Genomic DNA, 12113 nt, shown 5'->3' on the forward strand with positions numbered 1-12113 from the left:
CATATCAAGCTGGAGAAGGTTTGGGCCCGTTTGATTACACTAAAGGGAAATTGTAATGCTACACATACAAAGACATCCTATACAGTTGTTTGCTTTCAACTTTGTGGCAGCAGTTTGGGGAAGAACCACCTATGGGTGTGATGGTCAGGTGTCCACAAACCTATACACTTGTACACCTACTCATTTATTCAGTTATCCGTTCAACCAATTATGTGGCAGTAGCACAATGCATAAAATTCAAATCAAACATCAGAATGAGTGAAGTCTCTCTGACTTTAACCATGGCATGGTTGATGGCCTGGTTTGAGTATTTCAGAAACTGCTGATCTCCTGGAATTTTCACATTCAACAGACTCTAGATTTTACACAGAATGGTGTGAAAAACAAAAAAACATCCTGTAAATAGAGGGTCTGCAGACTGAAACACCTTGTTGATGAGAGAGATCAGAGGAGAATGACCAGACTGGTTCAGGCTGACAGAAAATTTATAGTAACTCATATAAGCACTCTTTACAACCGTGGCGAGCAGAAACGCATCTCAGCGTGCCCAAAACATCAAACCCTGAGAAGGATGGGCTACAACAGCAGAAGAGTTGTAAAGAGTGATTATTTGCATTACTATATCCTTCCTGGCAGCTTGAACCAATCTGGCCATTTTCCTCTGGCCTCTCTTATCAACAAGGTGTTTCCAGCCACAGAAATATCACTCACGCAATGTTTTTTGTTTTCGCACTATTCTCTGTTAACTCTAGAGACTGTTGCATGTGAAAATCCCAGGAGATCAGCAGTTTATGAAATACTCTAACAAGCCCTTCTGGTACCAACATCCATGCCATGGTTAAAGTCACAGAGATCACCTTTTTTTCTTCATTCTGATGTTTGATGTGAGCATTAACTGAAGCTCTTGACCTGTACCTGCATGCTTTTTTGCATTGTGGTGCTGCCACATGATTGGCTTATTAGATAACTGCATAAATGTGCAGGTGTACAGGTGTTCTTAATAAAGTGGATGATCAGTGTATAAGTATAGGTAAAGGGATTCTAATAATGACACATTGTAAGTTATACATTATGCATTATTTAAGGTGTGTGGGATTGCTTGTCATTGTGAGAATTCCTTAACTCAGTTGTTCCCAAGGTGGAGTTTTTTTCGTCCAGGAGAGTTTTGTCCTGCAGCACGCCTCAGCCATCTTCGAGTGGGTCTTCTGTGTAATCATCATGCTGTTTTACGGCACGTTTGCCTTTGAGTTTGCCAGTATCTCCAGCAACACCATGATGGTCCTGGCCAGAGGAGGAGATTTAGGTAGCAACAGCCAAGATCACAAAATGGAGTCCCTCACTGGAACTAGTCAGCACCAGCCTGAGAACATGTCCATGCTTTAACCTCATGGAGGGAGAGGTGGCACAGGCCTGCCCATGCTACTCTCTCTCTTTCCCTGTTTCTTATATACATGTATGTACAGTAGGGTGCAGAGGAAAACACTAGTTCAGCAGAGGACATCTGGCCTACTTCTGTTCTTAATCTGAGCTAACTTTTGCCAAAGGACTTTGCACACAATTTTGCACATTCTTGAGACCAAATAATTGTCCATCTTCAGTGTCACTCTCTTTGTAGCCCATACACAGAGTGGCTGTAATGCTTAAAGAAGCAGTGTTATATGGACTATATGAGCTGATATGGTATGTGTTGTCGGTTTTGTGAATGTTCATGGCATTGGAATTGTGAAGCTGCCTGTTATAATGTAACAGAGATAGCAATTAATAACACATTCCTGCAAGCTCGGGTGGGCACTGAGACAATTCTGTGCCAATTCTAGTTGATTCATAAAAAAAAACAGAAATGTTTAACAAACTATGGAGTTTATTTTTGCCTTTTATATTCAGCCACATTGCCTATACCTATGCCATTTAGTGCGTTTGATATTCTCAAACAGAGGTGCTTTTTGCTTTTTGCTCATTGCATATTCTGTTCAGGGCGACTATCATTACCATTGTGCCTTATGAAATGGGGCTAAGCAAAGCTGTCTAATGGACACCATAAATAATCTGTAATTCTGTGATGTTTATCATACTGTCAGGGACAGAGTCCAAGGTTTCAAAAGTGTACTTTGTTTTGTATTATAAATGTTGTCAAAGGAATGCCAATAAGGCCAGCAAGAGTTAACTTTACACTAATGCAGAGCATTCCCATATTTGCTGTATATTTGACTTGTTGGTTTGTAAATGTGATTATATTCTTGCTCATCTCTGCCTGAGGCCAGTATATTGAGAGGTGTGGACTGGGATATTCGAATTGTATTTGATTTGATTGAAGGTCTGTTTACATTTTCCTGCCAGTCTGGTTCTGAACCAATTCTAGTTTAAGAAGAACAGTACAGATTCCACTTACCAGATTTAACAGATCCTGTTTTATATACACAACTCTAATTGTTAAAGATTTGTGCTTCATCAATCGGCCATACTTTTCTTTGATTTCCTCACCTTGTATTTGGTTAATTGTGGTTTTAGTTATCAGCTTAATCTGACTTAATCTTGTGACTATGATCATAAATGCATACAGGTGTCACAAAAATGTGATATTTTGATGTATGAGTTGCAGCAGGACTGCAAGTCCGTTACACAAAAAAGCCATTTTTTCCGATGGATATACTCTATTACACACTGTTACTTTTTATGTTGGATGCTGATTTAAGTGCCCTTAAACAGAAATCCTGTTACCCATTCTCTAGTGACATTCATAGAATATATACAATTTGCTCCATGTCTTTATCAACCAAAGGCAAGTCTAAATTTTAAATTGTTGTTTCCTGTTGTGCTTGTTTTAGTTTGTAGTCGAATCCTCAGGAAAATCTGTTACACCAGCTTGGAGTCTGTGGTTTTAATAAAACTCAACTGATTAAGTATTAGTTGATGAGTGAACGTTTTACAGTAAAACTGGCATACACTTGAAGCATATTTGCCATGTTCCAAGTGAACTCTAAGTATTACACCTGTTTTGCAAAAATATGTACACTTTTTTGGTCTGTGTTTTCCATGTGACTATTTACCCATTCATGGTTTTAAACCTGCAGTACCTCTGAGATATTGCTTAGCATTACTCTGTCCAGTATAGGGAGAAAATCAGGAGGATCCTTTAGCTTGATTTGCCAGTGATGACTTTTTGAAGACGTGGCTGGCTGTTGCTTAACTTGATCCACTTTCTGAGCTATTGCTTCAACCCAGTCACAGAACATTTTGCTGAGCAAAGAGTGATAATACATTCAACATCCACTATCAAAGACAGCAAGTACAAATACACATCCTCAGTGCACATGTGCAAACACACATTGAAGAAAACAGATATTGCGTAAAATAACTGATAAACTATTAAAGGGCACTTTCCTGTGCCTTTTTATTAAACCAAAGACTGAAAGGTTTTTTTGGATAAATTGAAGATATGATTTATTGTACTGTATATTTGCCTTAAACTGAGCAAAAATAAAGCAAATATAAAGAAAGTTGCTGACCAAGGCTTCTGTATTGTCTAAAATGCTCAATTGGATGACTTTTTTGATATATCATCTATCTTAAAGCTGAGATTTTGATATTATATGTCATTTAATGTAGTAGCACTTTGGCATGGCTGTAAAATATGTCTGGCTCTGTACACTGTGAAGTAGAATTTAACATGTTTGTGGCTTGACCACATTTAATGCTGTAAATATACAGTGGTGTCCAAAGGTCTGAGATCACACTGAAAATCTGTTGTTGTTGTTTTTTTTTTTTTCATTTAAAACTGGAAATAAACAGAAAGTTTTAGAATTTTGAAAAGTGTAAAACTAAGCAAATAGTCAATATTCAAGATTCTGCACTATGTCTAGGTTAGACATAGACATGTCTAGGTTTCCATTTAAGCAAATTTGTGATATTTACCATGTTAACATCTTTGTACAAAATTTCATATTATTTGAGCCTTATCACTTCCATTGAAGCATGTGTTCAGATGACACACCGATGGATTTGATCAATCATGGATTATCAGGTTTTAGACAAACTTGTGAAGTCCATGCCAGCTCAGGTGCACGCAATCAATAAAACAAAGGGATTACATATCTGAAAGACTTTTGGACTCCAGTGTATATTTGGTGCACTTGTTCCTAAATTTAGGTATTTCTGCATTAGCAATCCAGCAGATAGACATTTTTTATGGAATAGCCATGATGCAATAACCTGTGCATAATTAAGGTTCATAATCAGGTTCTGATTAAATAGCTGTTTAGGTTTTTAATAATTATTATTCACAATTATTTACACAGATAAAATCATGTATAACAAAGACAGGGCACATTTGAACAGAACTTGTCTGATAAGAACAGGCAGGACTTATAGTGCTTGCTATAAATAGGAGTAGCTTGGACATATAGAAAGGAGGATTAGCACACATCAGTCACCAGGCATGATTTGGGTTTTAGCTGATTACACAGACACACACTCCTACACTAGCTGTTTGTAAATAATGTTCTTACTGTATAACAGTGAATCTGTAAACAGGCTGACACTGATGTATTATTGCATGTATCCTACACCACTGTTTTTCATTTTTCATGCCATACTCTGTATTTTTATTTTTTTTTAAAGCACACATTTAAAACCTTTATCAGAAGAAATAATAGTCTCACACCAAGCTTATTTTACTTTAAATATTATAATGGTCCACCAATTCATACCCATGCTTCACTTCAAACCAACAAATCTAGTAAAGTATCAGGTTTAAAATAGAGCTGCGCAACATGGACAGAATACCATATTGCAATTACATATGTATTGCAATTGCAGTATAATAAAAATGCCCAGTATATTAAAAAAAAAAAAAAAAAATCAGTATAGTTGCACCCTTTGTTGTGACCTGAATTATAGTGAGCAGCATTATTTGATTGGTCATTTGTGTTTTGCAGCTCCTAGTAATACATAAGAAAATAATAATTGTCAGTCAATAGCAGTTCTCAATGAGAAGCAGCAGGTCTTTTTGTGGAGACGATAAAGACAAGACAACTGCACTTTAACTAGATAGTCATACACATTATTAACTGTAGTATACGACACTATAATGAAAACAGCGCTAATCTGTGTGTTTGAAACCAGTTGTAACAGGTTTTGTAGAACATGTCTAATTCACACAAGGATTCTAAAAAGTACCCTTGACTGTAAGTCTCATCTAGTGCTCAGTGGAAGCTGCTGCGGTACTTAAGACTGAAGAGACAGGAAGTGACTGCACTTACACCTTATATATTGCACTTACAATTAAGATATGAGTGGCTCTGAATTAGAACAGGTACTGCAATCATTCCCTGAGCAGCACAAATTTCCATGTGGTGGGTTTGTTTCAAAGGCAGTTGTTGTGGAATTTCTTGCCAACGCTCTTTATAGTGTTAAATTTGCATGTCAAAATAAAACTGGCTTGAGCAAAAATGCTGCATTTTCTACAGATATGGAAAATTGGAAAATATACTGTATGACAAAAAAAAGTGTGGACACCTGACCATCACACCCATATGTGGTTCTTCCCCTAACTGCTGCCACAAAGTTAGAAGCACACAACTGTGTAGAATGTCTGTGTGTGCTGTAGTGTTACACTTTCTCTTTACTGAAAATAAGGGGCCCAAACCTGTTCCAGCATGACAATGCCCCGATGCACAAAGTGAGGTCCATGAAGACATGGTTTGCCAAGATGAGAGTGGAAGAACTCGAGTGTCCTGCACAGAGCCCTGATCTCAACCACACTGAACACATCAGTGCCTGACCTTACTAATGCTCTTGTGGCTGAATGCTCCAAAAGCTAGTGCAGGGGTCTTCAATCTTATCCACAAAGGGCCGGTGTGGCTGCAGGCTTTCACTCCAACCAAGTGAGAGCCACAACTGATTCCACTTATTTAATCAGTTCATCTTGGTCTCCAATCATCTGTCAAGTGTGCTTCCCGTTTGGCTGGTATAAAAGCCTGCAGCCAAACCGGCTCTTCGCGGATAAGATTGAAGTCTCCTAGTGGAAAGCCTTCCCAGAGGTTATTAAAACAGCAAAGTTGGACTAAATATGGAATAGGATGTTCAAAAAGCACATATGGGTATTATGGTCAAGTGTCCACAAACTTTATGCCATATAGTCTATTTTATATTGACAGCTGCTTCTAAACTCCTACACTGCATGATAATATTCATTCAGTGTTGAGCCTCAGATGAATATAATGGTATTCAGATGGTGAGATGAGTAAAGGCAGAGAGAGGGACGGGAGAGGACAGGACTGCTCTCAGTTATTCTGTTCGAGGTCTGTATGGTTGGAAGCATCTCGAGCCTTGTTCAGCTTAAAATGCCAGGGTCTTGGCAACCTCCCAGGTAAATTCAGGCCGGCCAAAGTGACCATAGCAGGCAGTCTTCTGGTAAATGGGCCTCTTCAGCTTCAAGTCCCTGTCAACAGAAGTAATTTATTACTGCTTATAGCCTAACATGCTTGAGACACAAACCTGTCCTCTTTCGTGTATGAGTTCACAGACAGCGACGACTAGCCAGCATCGCACTAACTGATAGGGGAGAGCGAGTAATACCATCTTTCTGACGCAGAGAGCAGGGCCAAATATTTTCTCTTGGAATCCTGGTCATGGATGGCTGTGGTATCACTGCAATTCAATCTCTCAACAACTGGGTGAAACTTCACTACCTTTGGGGCTTCTAAAAGTTAGTATATTTGGCCCAAAATACACTGACATGTTTAGTTTGTTAAGCTAGAAATTAATTATAGCCTCTTGTGCTATCTGTATATCCTTTATGACAAACTGTAGATAGAAAAACATTTCATTCATTTAAATGTAAAAAAATTTTGTAAAGGAAAACAATGTTATTTTATCTTGTTAAATGTATTTCAAGCATGCTAGTGAAATTATATTACAGTACAATTTTATGATAGGAATAAAAGTATGCATCAGTGTGAAATTAGCATGTGTAAGGGGTGTTGGTGATTCTTTTCAGATTCTTTCTAATATATTGGTATTATGGGCTTGGTATTATGTTATGTGAATGTAGCATTTGTCCTTTCTGCTACTATGTTTTACATAAATGTTTGGGCCAGAAAGTACCATATAGAAGAAAACAGCTTACCTAACGATAACACCAGGCCGAAGGTCAAAGTTTTTGTTAACAATATGAAGCAGTTCTTTCTCTGTCTTCTCAGACGAACCGAAAGTGAAGAGTGAGATAGACAGTGGGTGGGTCACTCCAATAGCATAAGACACCTGGACAAAAAGACAAGAAGTTCTTGAATTTGTATATTTTTACATCATTGTTTTATAACTGGTTTATTATTTATCTTCATCCTTAATACAAGACCACAGTTTTCTGTACTCTGCCCTCTATTACTGAAGTGTATTGTATTTGTGTTTTAGGGAGAACCTTTACACAGTTAATGTGTTATCTCACCTGTACCAGAACTCTCTTGCAAAGTTTAGCTTTGACCAGAGACTTGGCCACCCAGCGGGCAGCATAAGCTGCAGAACGGTCCACCTTGGTGTAGTCCTTTCCAGAGAATGCTCCACCACCATGGGCACCCCATCCACCATACGTATCCACAATGATCTTCCTCCCAGTGAGTCCAGCATCTCCCTGAGGTTCAACCAAATTAGCAGTCAACCTGTTGCCATCAGTGCTTTAATTCTTGTGCGAATGGAAGCATGAAGAAAAACCCAAGAATGTGTCATGAAGAAACTCACCTGAGGTCCTCCAATGACGAAGCGGCCACTGGGCTGTAGATGGTATATGGTGTTGTCATCAAGATACTTAGCTGGCACTACAGCCTTGATGACCTTCTCCTTCAAAATCCTCTTCTGCTCCTCCAGTGAAATGAAATCATCATGCTGGACTGAAATGACCACAGTGTGCACACGCACAGGAATCATGGCTCCGTTCTCCTGCTTGTAATGTACAGTCACCTGCAGGTATGGAGAACCCCAAGCATATTATAGGAACATTCACTGTATATCTCTCTCATTATGAGAGTTCTCTGGGTGCATTATACATTATTACAGAAAGTTCTTAAAGTTCTTAAACTTAAATGGCTATAAGCAATATATATCCTGGCATAGCTGGGCTCTAAATAAGAATCTACAGAGGCAGTAAAATAGCCACTTGGAGGGTATACACTTTAAGGCTAAACACTGTGAGCAAGAAAATTTTAGCTTGCACAGAGGACCCCAGCTTGGGTTGATGGTAAGCTCTAAAGGCAACACTAAAAATGTTGAGTGGACAGCAACATCCTACCAACTGTAAGGCAAATGGCCCTTGAGTGTCCCTCTTCTCGAGGTCATTTTCACCACATTCATAAAAAGAGAATGCTTATTATCTTGCTCATTAGAAAAGACAGCTATTGGTTAATAGATAGGTGAGATGACCACAGCAGCTGATAGGATGTTGTCTACATAGTCACAACTGCAGAACAATCTACCATAAGGTTTATTCTAACCTGTGTTTTGGAATCTGGACGGAGCCAAGGAATAGTGCCATCACGACGCAGTTCAGCCATCTTGGCATTAAGTTTGTGGGCAAGGACAATGGTTAGAGGCATGCATTCCTCTGTCTCATCAGTGGCATAACCAAACATCAGACCCTGCCAAAGCAGAAGTTGTAGAGTGATTATCCATTGTACTTATAATTAATTCACTAATTCACGCTGTTATTCTCTTTCTAGTTTTTACCTGGTCTCCAGCTCCAATGTCCTCTTCATGCCGATCGACGTGTACACCCTGTGCAATATCAGGAGATTGCTGCTCAAGAGCCACCAGTACATTGCAGGTCTTATAGTCAAAACCTATGATCAGATAGAAATTATACACAAACAAAACACTGTATCTAAAAAGTGGCTGAAACTCCATTTGTCTGTGTATTCTTACCTTTATCAGAGTTATCATAACCAATGTGTTTGATGGTGTCCCGCACAATTTTCTGGTAGTCCACACTGGCCTTGGATGTGATCTCACCACACAGAAGCACCATACCAGTCTTACAGACAGTCTCTAATATATAAGATAAACAACATAATCAGAGACATGTCTACAAAATATACCATGATTAACAACAACAAATAAAAAAATCCCTGGAGCTGAATGAACACCAGTGTTAGTGTTTTACATTAGAGGGCTAATCATTAGTGACTATTGCTAGAACTCAGAGAGAATAGTACAGTGTAACAGGCAGTAGACAAGATTTTATTCCTTATGTACTCACCACAGGCTACTTTGGCATCAGGGTCCTGCTTCAAATGTGCATCAAGGACAGCATCGCTGATCTGGTCACAGATCTTGTCTGCAGAAAGCAGGAACAGAATAATAAGACCTATTTTTAAACAAAGTTGAACTAGCAGTCAGGATTTCTTTCCAGAGTCTGTATCACTATGGTTTTGTTCTTGCCACATGAACGCATGCATGTGTAAGAGAAAAGTAGCTTTAATGTTATTAAAACTATTATTAAGACCCTGTAATCAGACATTTACCTGAAAATGTTAAAGTATTATGCTAAAAAAGAACAGAAAATCTACTGAGATTATTTATTTATTGGTTTGTTTATTGGTTTGTTTGATTAATTTTTTAAATTTAATATAAAACAGAGGAGGAGGATGTACCCCTTTTATATGTCCTAATTCTGTGCTTTATATACCCTTATTCTTGGGAATTAAAGATTTCCTGGATTTTTCACACTAATAGAGTGTAGAATGCTTCAGTAAGAGCAGGAGAATGCATTCATGCTTTCTCTCCTTTCAGCTGAACTCCATCCCATTCCACACTGAAGCAACAGCTTTTGTGTGTTACATCAGAAACAACGAGGGCAAACAGTCTCTGAAGCTGCCTAAGGCCTGAACATCAATACAAACCAATGGGGTCATGTCTACGCTGCATGTTTAAGGGTGAACCACAAAGATAATACGCATATTCTGCTTTTTCCCCACATCAATAACCCACATCATGCTTTACTGATTTAGTATCAAAGGTTGTTGACCCAGGAGCTTCATGAGAGATTTGCATCACTCACTCTATAACACATTTGAGTTGGCATTTGACATTTAAAATTCTTTGGAGTAAGTGCAATCCAGCGATGGCTTTCATTGAGTTTGCATACACTTAAATGTGCTGGTTTCATGACATGAGCCAAGAACTGTCCCATAAACTGATAATAAATGGAGGTCTGGCTAATTCCCACACAAGGCTGCAGAAAAGTGTTTTCTTAGTAAAAAATTAACATTGTCAGTGCCAAGGTCAATTCTGTGAACCATGTAATCAAATGCTCAGATACCTGATGTAGTTCATATTTCTAGTGCATTTTGCAAATTCTGTGTATTGTGGGTAAAAGTTGAAATATTCTCAGTAGTTTAGTAGTACTTGCAGATACTCCTCCCAGGGGGCAATGAGTGCTAAAAGTGGGGTGTTTGTAAGCAATGCCGTAGTACTCACTGAATGGAATACCAGCTAAGTGTATGATCAAGTGAGCCAACTTCTGAAGCTAACCACAAGCTCAATCCTTTTGCACAAATCTCATTTTTAGCACAATGTCATAAATGGTCAGTGTAAGTGGTTACAAGTGTACACTACTGCACCATATGAAATCTAATCTGTATTTTGTTTGCATTTTCTTCAGTCATGTGAGGGAGATTAGCAAGCAATCCTCTCAATGGGCACTTGTTGAAGCAAGTATACTGCTGTGTCAGCAAGTAGCTGTTGGTCTGCACGTGTGGGGCTATACAGCTTAGGAAATTACAGAAATTACAGCAGGATTTTACAGAACAGTGTAGAAAAAAACATTTAATAGCCATTATCACTACACAAATAGAGTACAGAAAACGGATGTTTTGTGAAATTAAAGCCTCACCTGGATGCCCTTCTCCCACTGACTCTGACGTGAACATGAAAGAACCATCATCTGTGAAGTTATTCACTATATCCATGTTTGTAATCTAACTCTGAAAACTTCAGAAATAAACTAGAAAGCAATATCTAAAAGGGACTTTTAAAGGGTTTCCAAGTGCAGCTAAAATGTATTCTTTATATCCTTCAGATTTTAGGATCTCAGATCCTACACTCAGATCACTGAATATCAACAGGTCTCTAAGCAAGCATGCTCCTATTTATGGCCAGGAGAAAACACACACACACACACACACACACACACACATACACACACACACACACACACACATATGCCTTATGTGAATCACTGAGGTTGAATGTTTCAGGGGGAGTTGTTGGAGGGAGGGGATTCAGAGTTAAACAGCACTCTGTTAACCCTTTGTTGTCTGACTAGAGTGTAGATAGAAGGGCAGTAGGATATCGGTATATGGTTGGACCCCTTGCCCTGTGATCAGGTTGCTATGAGTATCTCAAAATAGCACTGCTGTGCTCCAACGTGTTATAAACTTAGTTGTTTAGAATTAGAAAAGGTAATAAAGCCTTTACAAAGCAAATATAACTGCATTTTATTAAATGAGAGGTTATACAGTTTTGATGTTTGCACACACACATGGTATCTGATAAATTACACAGTAACATTTAGCTGTAATGCGATTTTGAGACTTGATAGCATGGACTGTGCACTAAACAAAAGTCTTTTAAAGTGTTTTTTAAAGTGTTTTAAATAACAGGTATGATCAGTGCAGCTCATTTGAGATTTTTATTCATTGTTAACTATGTGGTATTTCAATGCCAGTGGCAATATATTTATCATGCAATGCCAGTTCTACTATGCTAAAATATGGCTACCACACATTTCCTCACCATTCAGATAAGCATGGCAATATTGACTATATAACTAGTGAATAGTAATCAAAATTGCTGCTGATCAGCATGACCTCCTTACCCTGTCAACTCTCCTGCCATGGATATGGAATTTAGTCCAGGATACACTGTGTCCAAGGACAGCTATGACCTCACTTTTGCATCACTGCATGATTCAAATCACGCACGGTGAGCATATGCCCAAGAGAACTGAGATGAACAAAGCCCAGTCTTGATTTTCTTTTTTAGTTTACATAGCCACCCTTTTGGGTATAATTATAACAATGCCACCCTTATGAAAGAGAAAATGAGAATTTAATGGAGAACCATAT

General features: G+C 38.5%; 2 protein-coding genes across 7 annotated transcripts in view; one reads left to right on the top strand and one right to left on the bottom strand.

Annotated features, from left to right (window-relative positions):
- The window catches only part of zgc:154058 (Transmembrane protein 150A-like), a 28125-nt gene extending 24628 nt beyond the window's left edge, over positions 1–3497 (top strand). For 4 of the 5 annotated variants that reach the window (XM_026939343.3, XM_053232428.1, XM_026939350.3 and 1 more), the window contains one exon: positions 1139–3497. In XM_026939343.3, the coding sequence (XP_026795144.1) occupies positions 1139–1383 (245 nt within the window). In that variant the 3' untranslated portion in view covers positions 1384–3497. The remainder of the gene's footprint in view (positions 1–1138) is intronic. The other variant, XR_008301408.1, reaches the window with a different exon arrangement.
- A 740-nt stretch (positions 3498–4237) lies between these two features.
- Positions 4238–11124, bottom strand: mat1a (methionine adenosyltransferase I, alpha). Of its 2 annotated transcripts, XM_026932754.3 has the most exons (9): positions 10880–11122; positions 9245–9322; positions 8911–9033; positions 8716–8828; positions 8484–8627; positions 7735–7953; positions 7445–7627; positions 7127–7260; positions 4238–6439 (listed from the first exon to the last, which is right to left on the bottom strand). In XM_026932754.3, exons 1-9 carry the CDS (start codon positions 10953–10955, stop codon positions 6337–6339), a joined length of 1173 nt encoding a protein of 390 aa, XP_026788555.1. In that variant the 5' UTR covers positions 10956–11122; the 3' UTR covers positions 4238–6336. The 2 variants fall into 2 exon arrangements, with proteins under 2 accessions (XP_026788555.1, XP_053088402.1); XM_053232427.1 differs by lacking the exon at positions 4238–6439 and having other exon boundaries at positions 7123–7260; positions 10880–11124.
- Between the last annotated feature and the right edge of the window lie 989 nt (positions 11125–12113).

Source organism: Pangasianodon hypophthalmus, chromosome 3, assembly GCF_027358585.1.
Source record: "Pangasianodon hypophthalmus isolate fPanHyp1 chromosome 3, fPanHyp1.pri, whole genome shotgun sequence".
Taxonomy (NCBI): domain Eukaryota; kingdom Metazoa; phylum Chordata; class Actinopteri; order Siluriformes; family Pangasiidae; genus Pangasianodon; species Pangasianodon hypophthalmus.

Bases quoted from the DNA above. Each gene is read 5' to 3' on its own strand.
- mat1a (XM_026932754.3), bottom strand. From the start codon at position 10,955: ATGGATATAGTGAATAACTTCACAGATGATGGTTCTTTCATGTTCACG. The intron at 9,323-10,879 runs GTGAGGCTTTAA...TGCTTTCTGCAG, and splicing joins AGTGGGAGAAGGGCATCCAG to ACAAGATCTGTGACCAGATC. The intron at 7,628-7,734 runs GTGAGTTTCTTC...GTTGAACCTCAG, and splicing joins TCGTCATTGGAGGACCTCAG to GGAGATGCTGGACTCACTGG.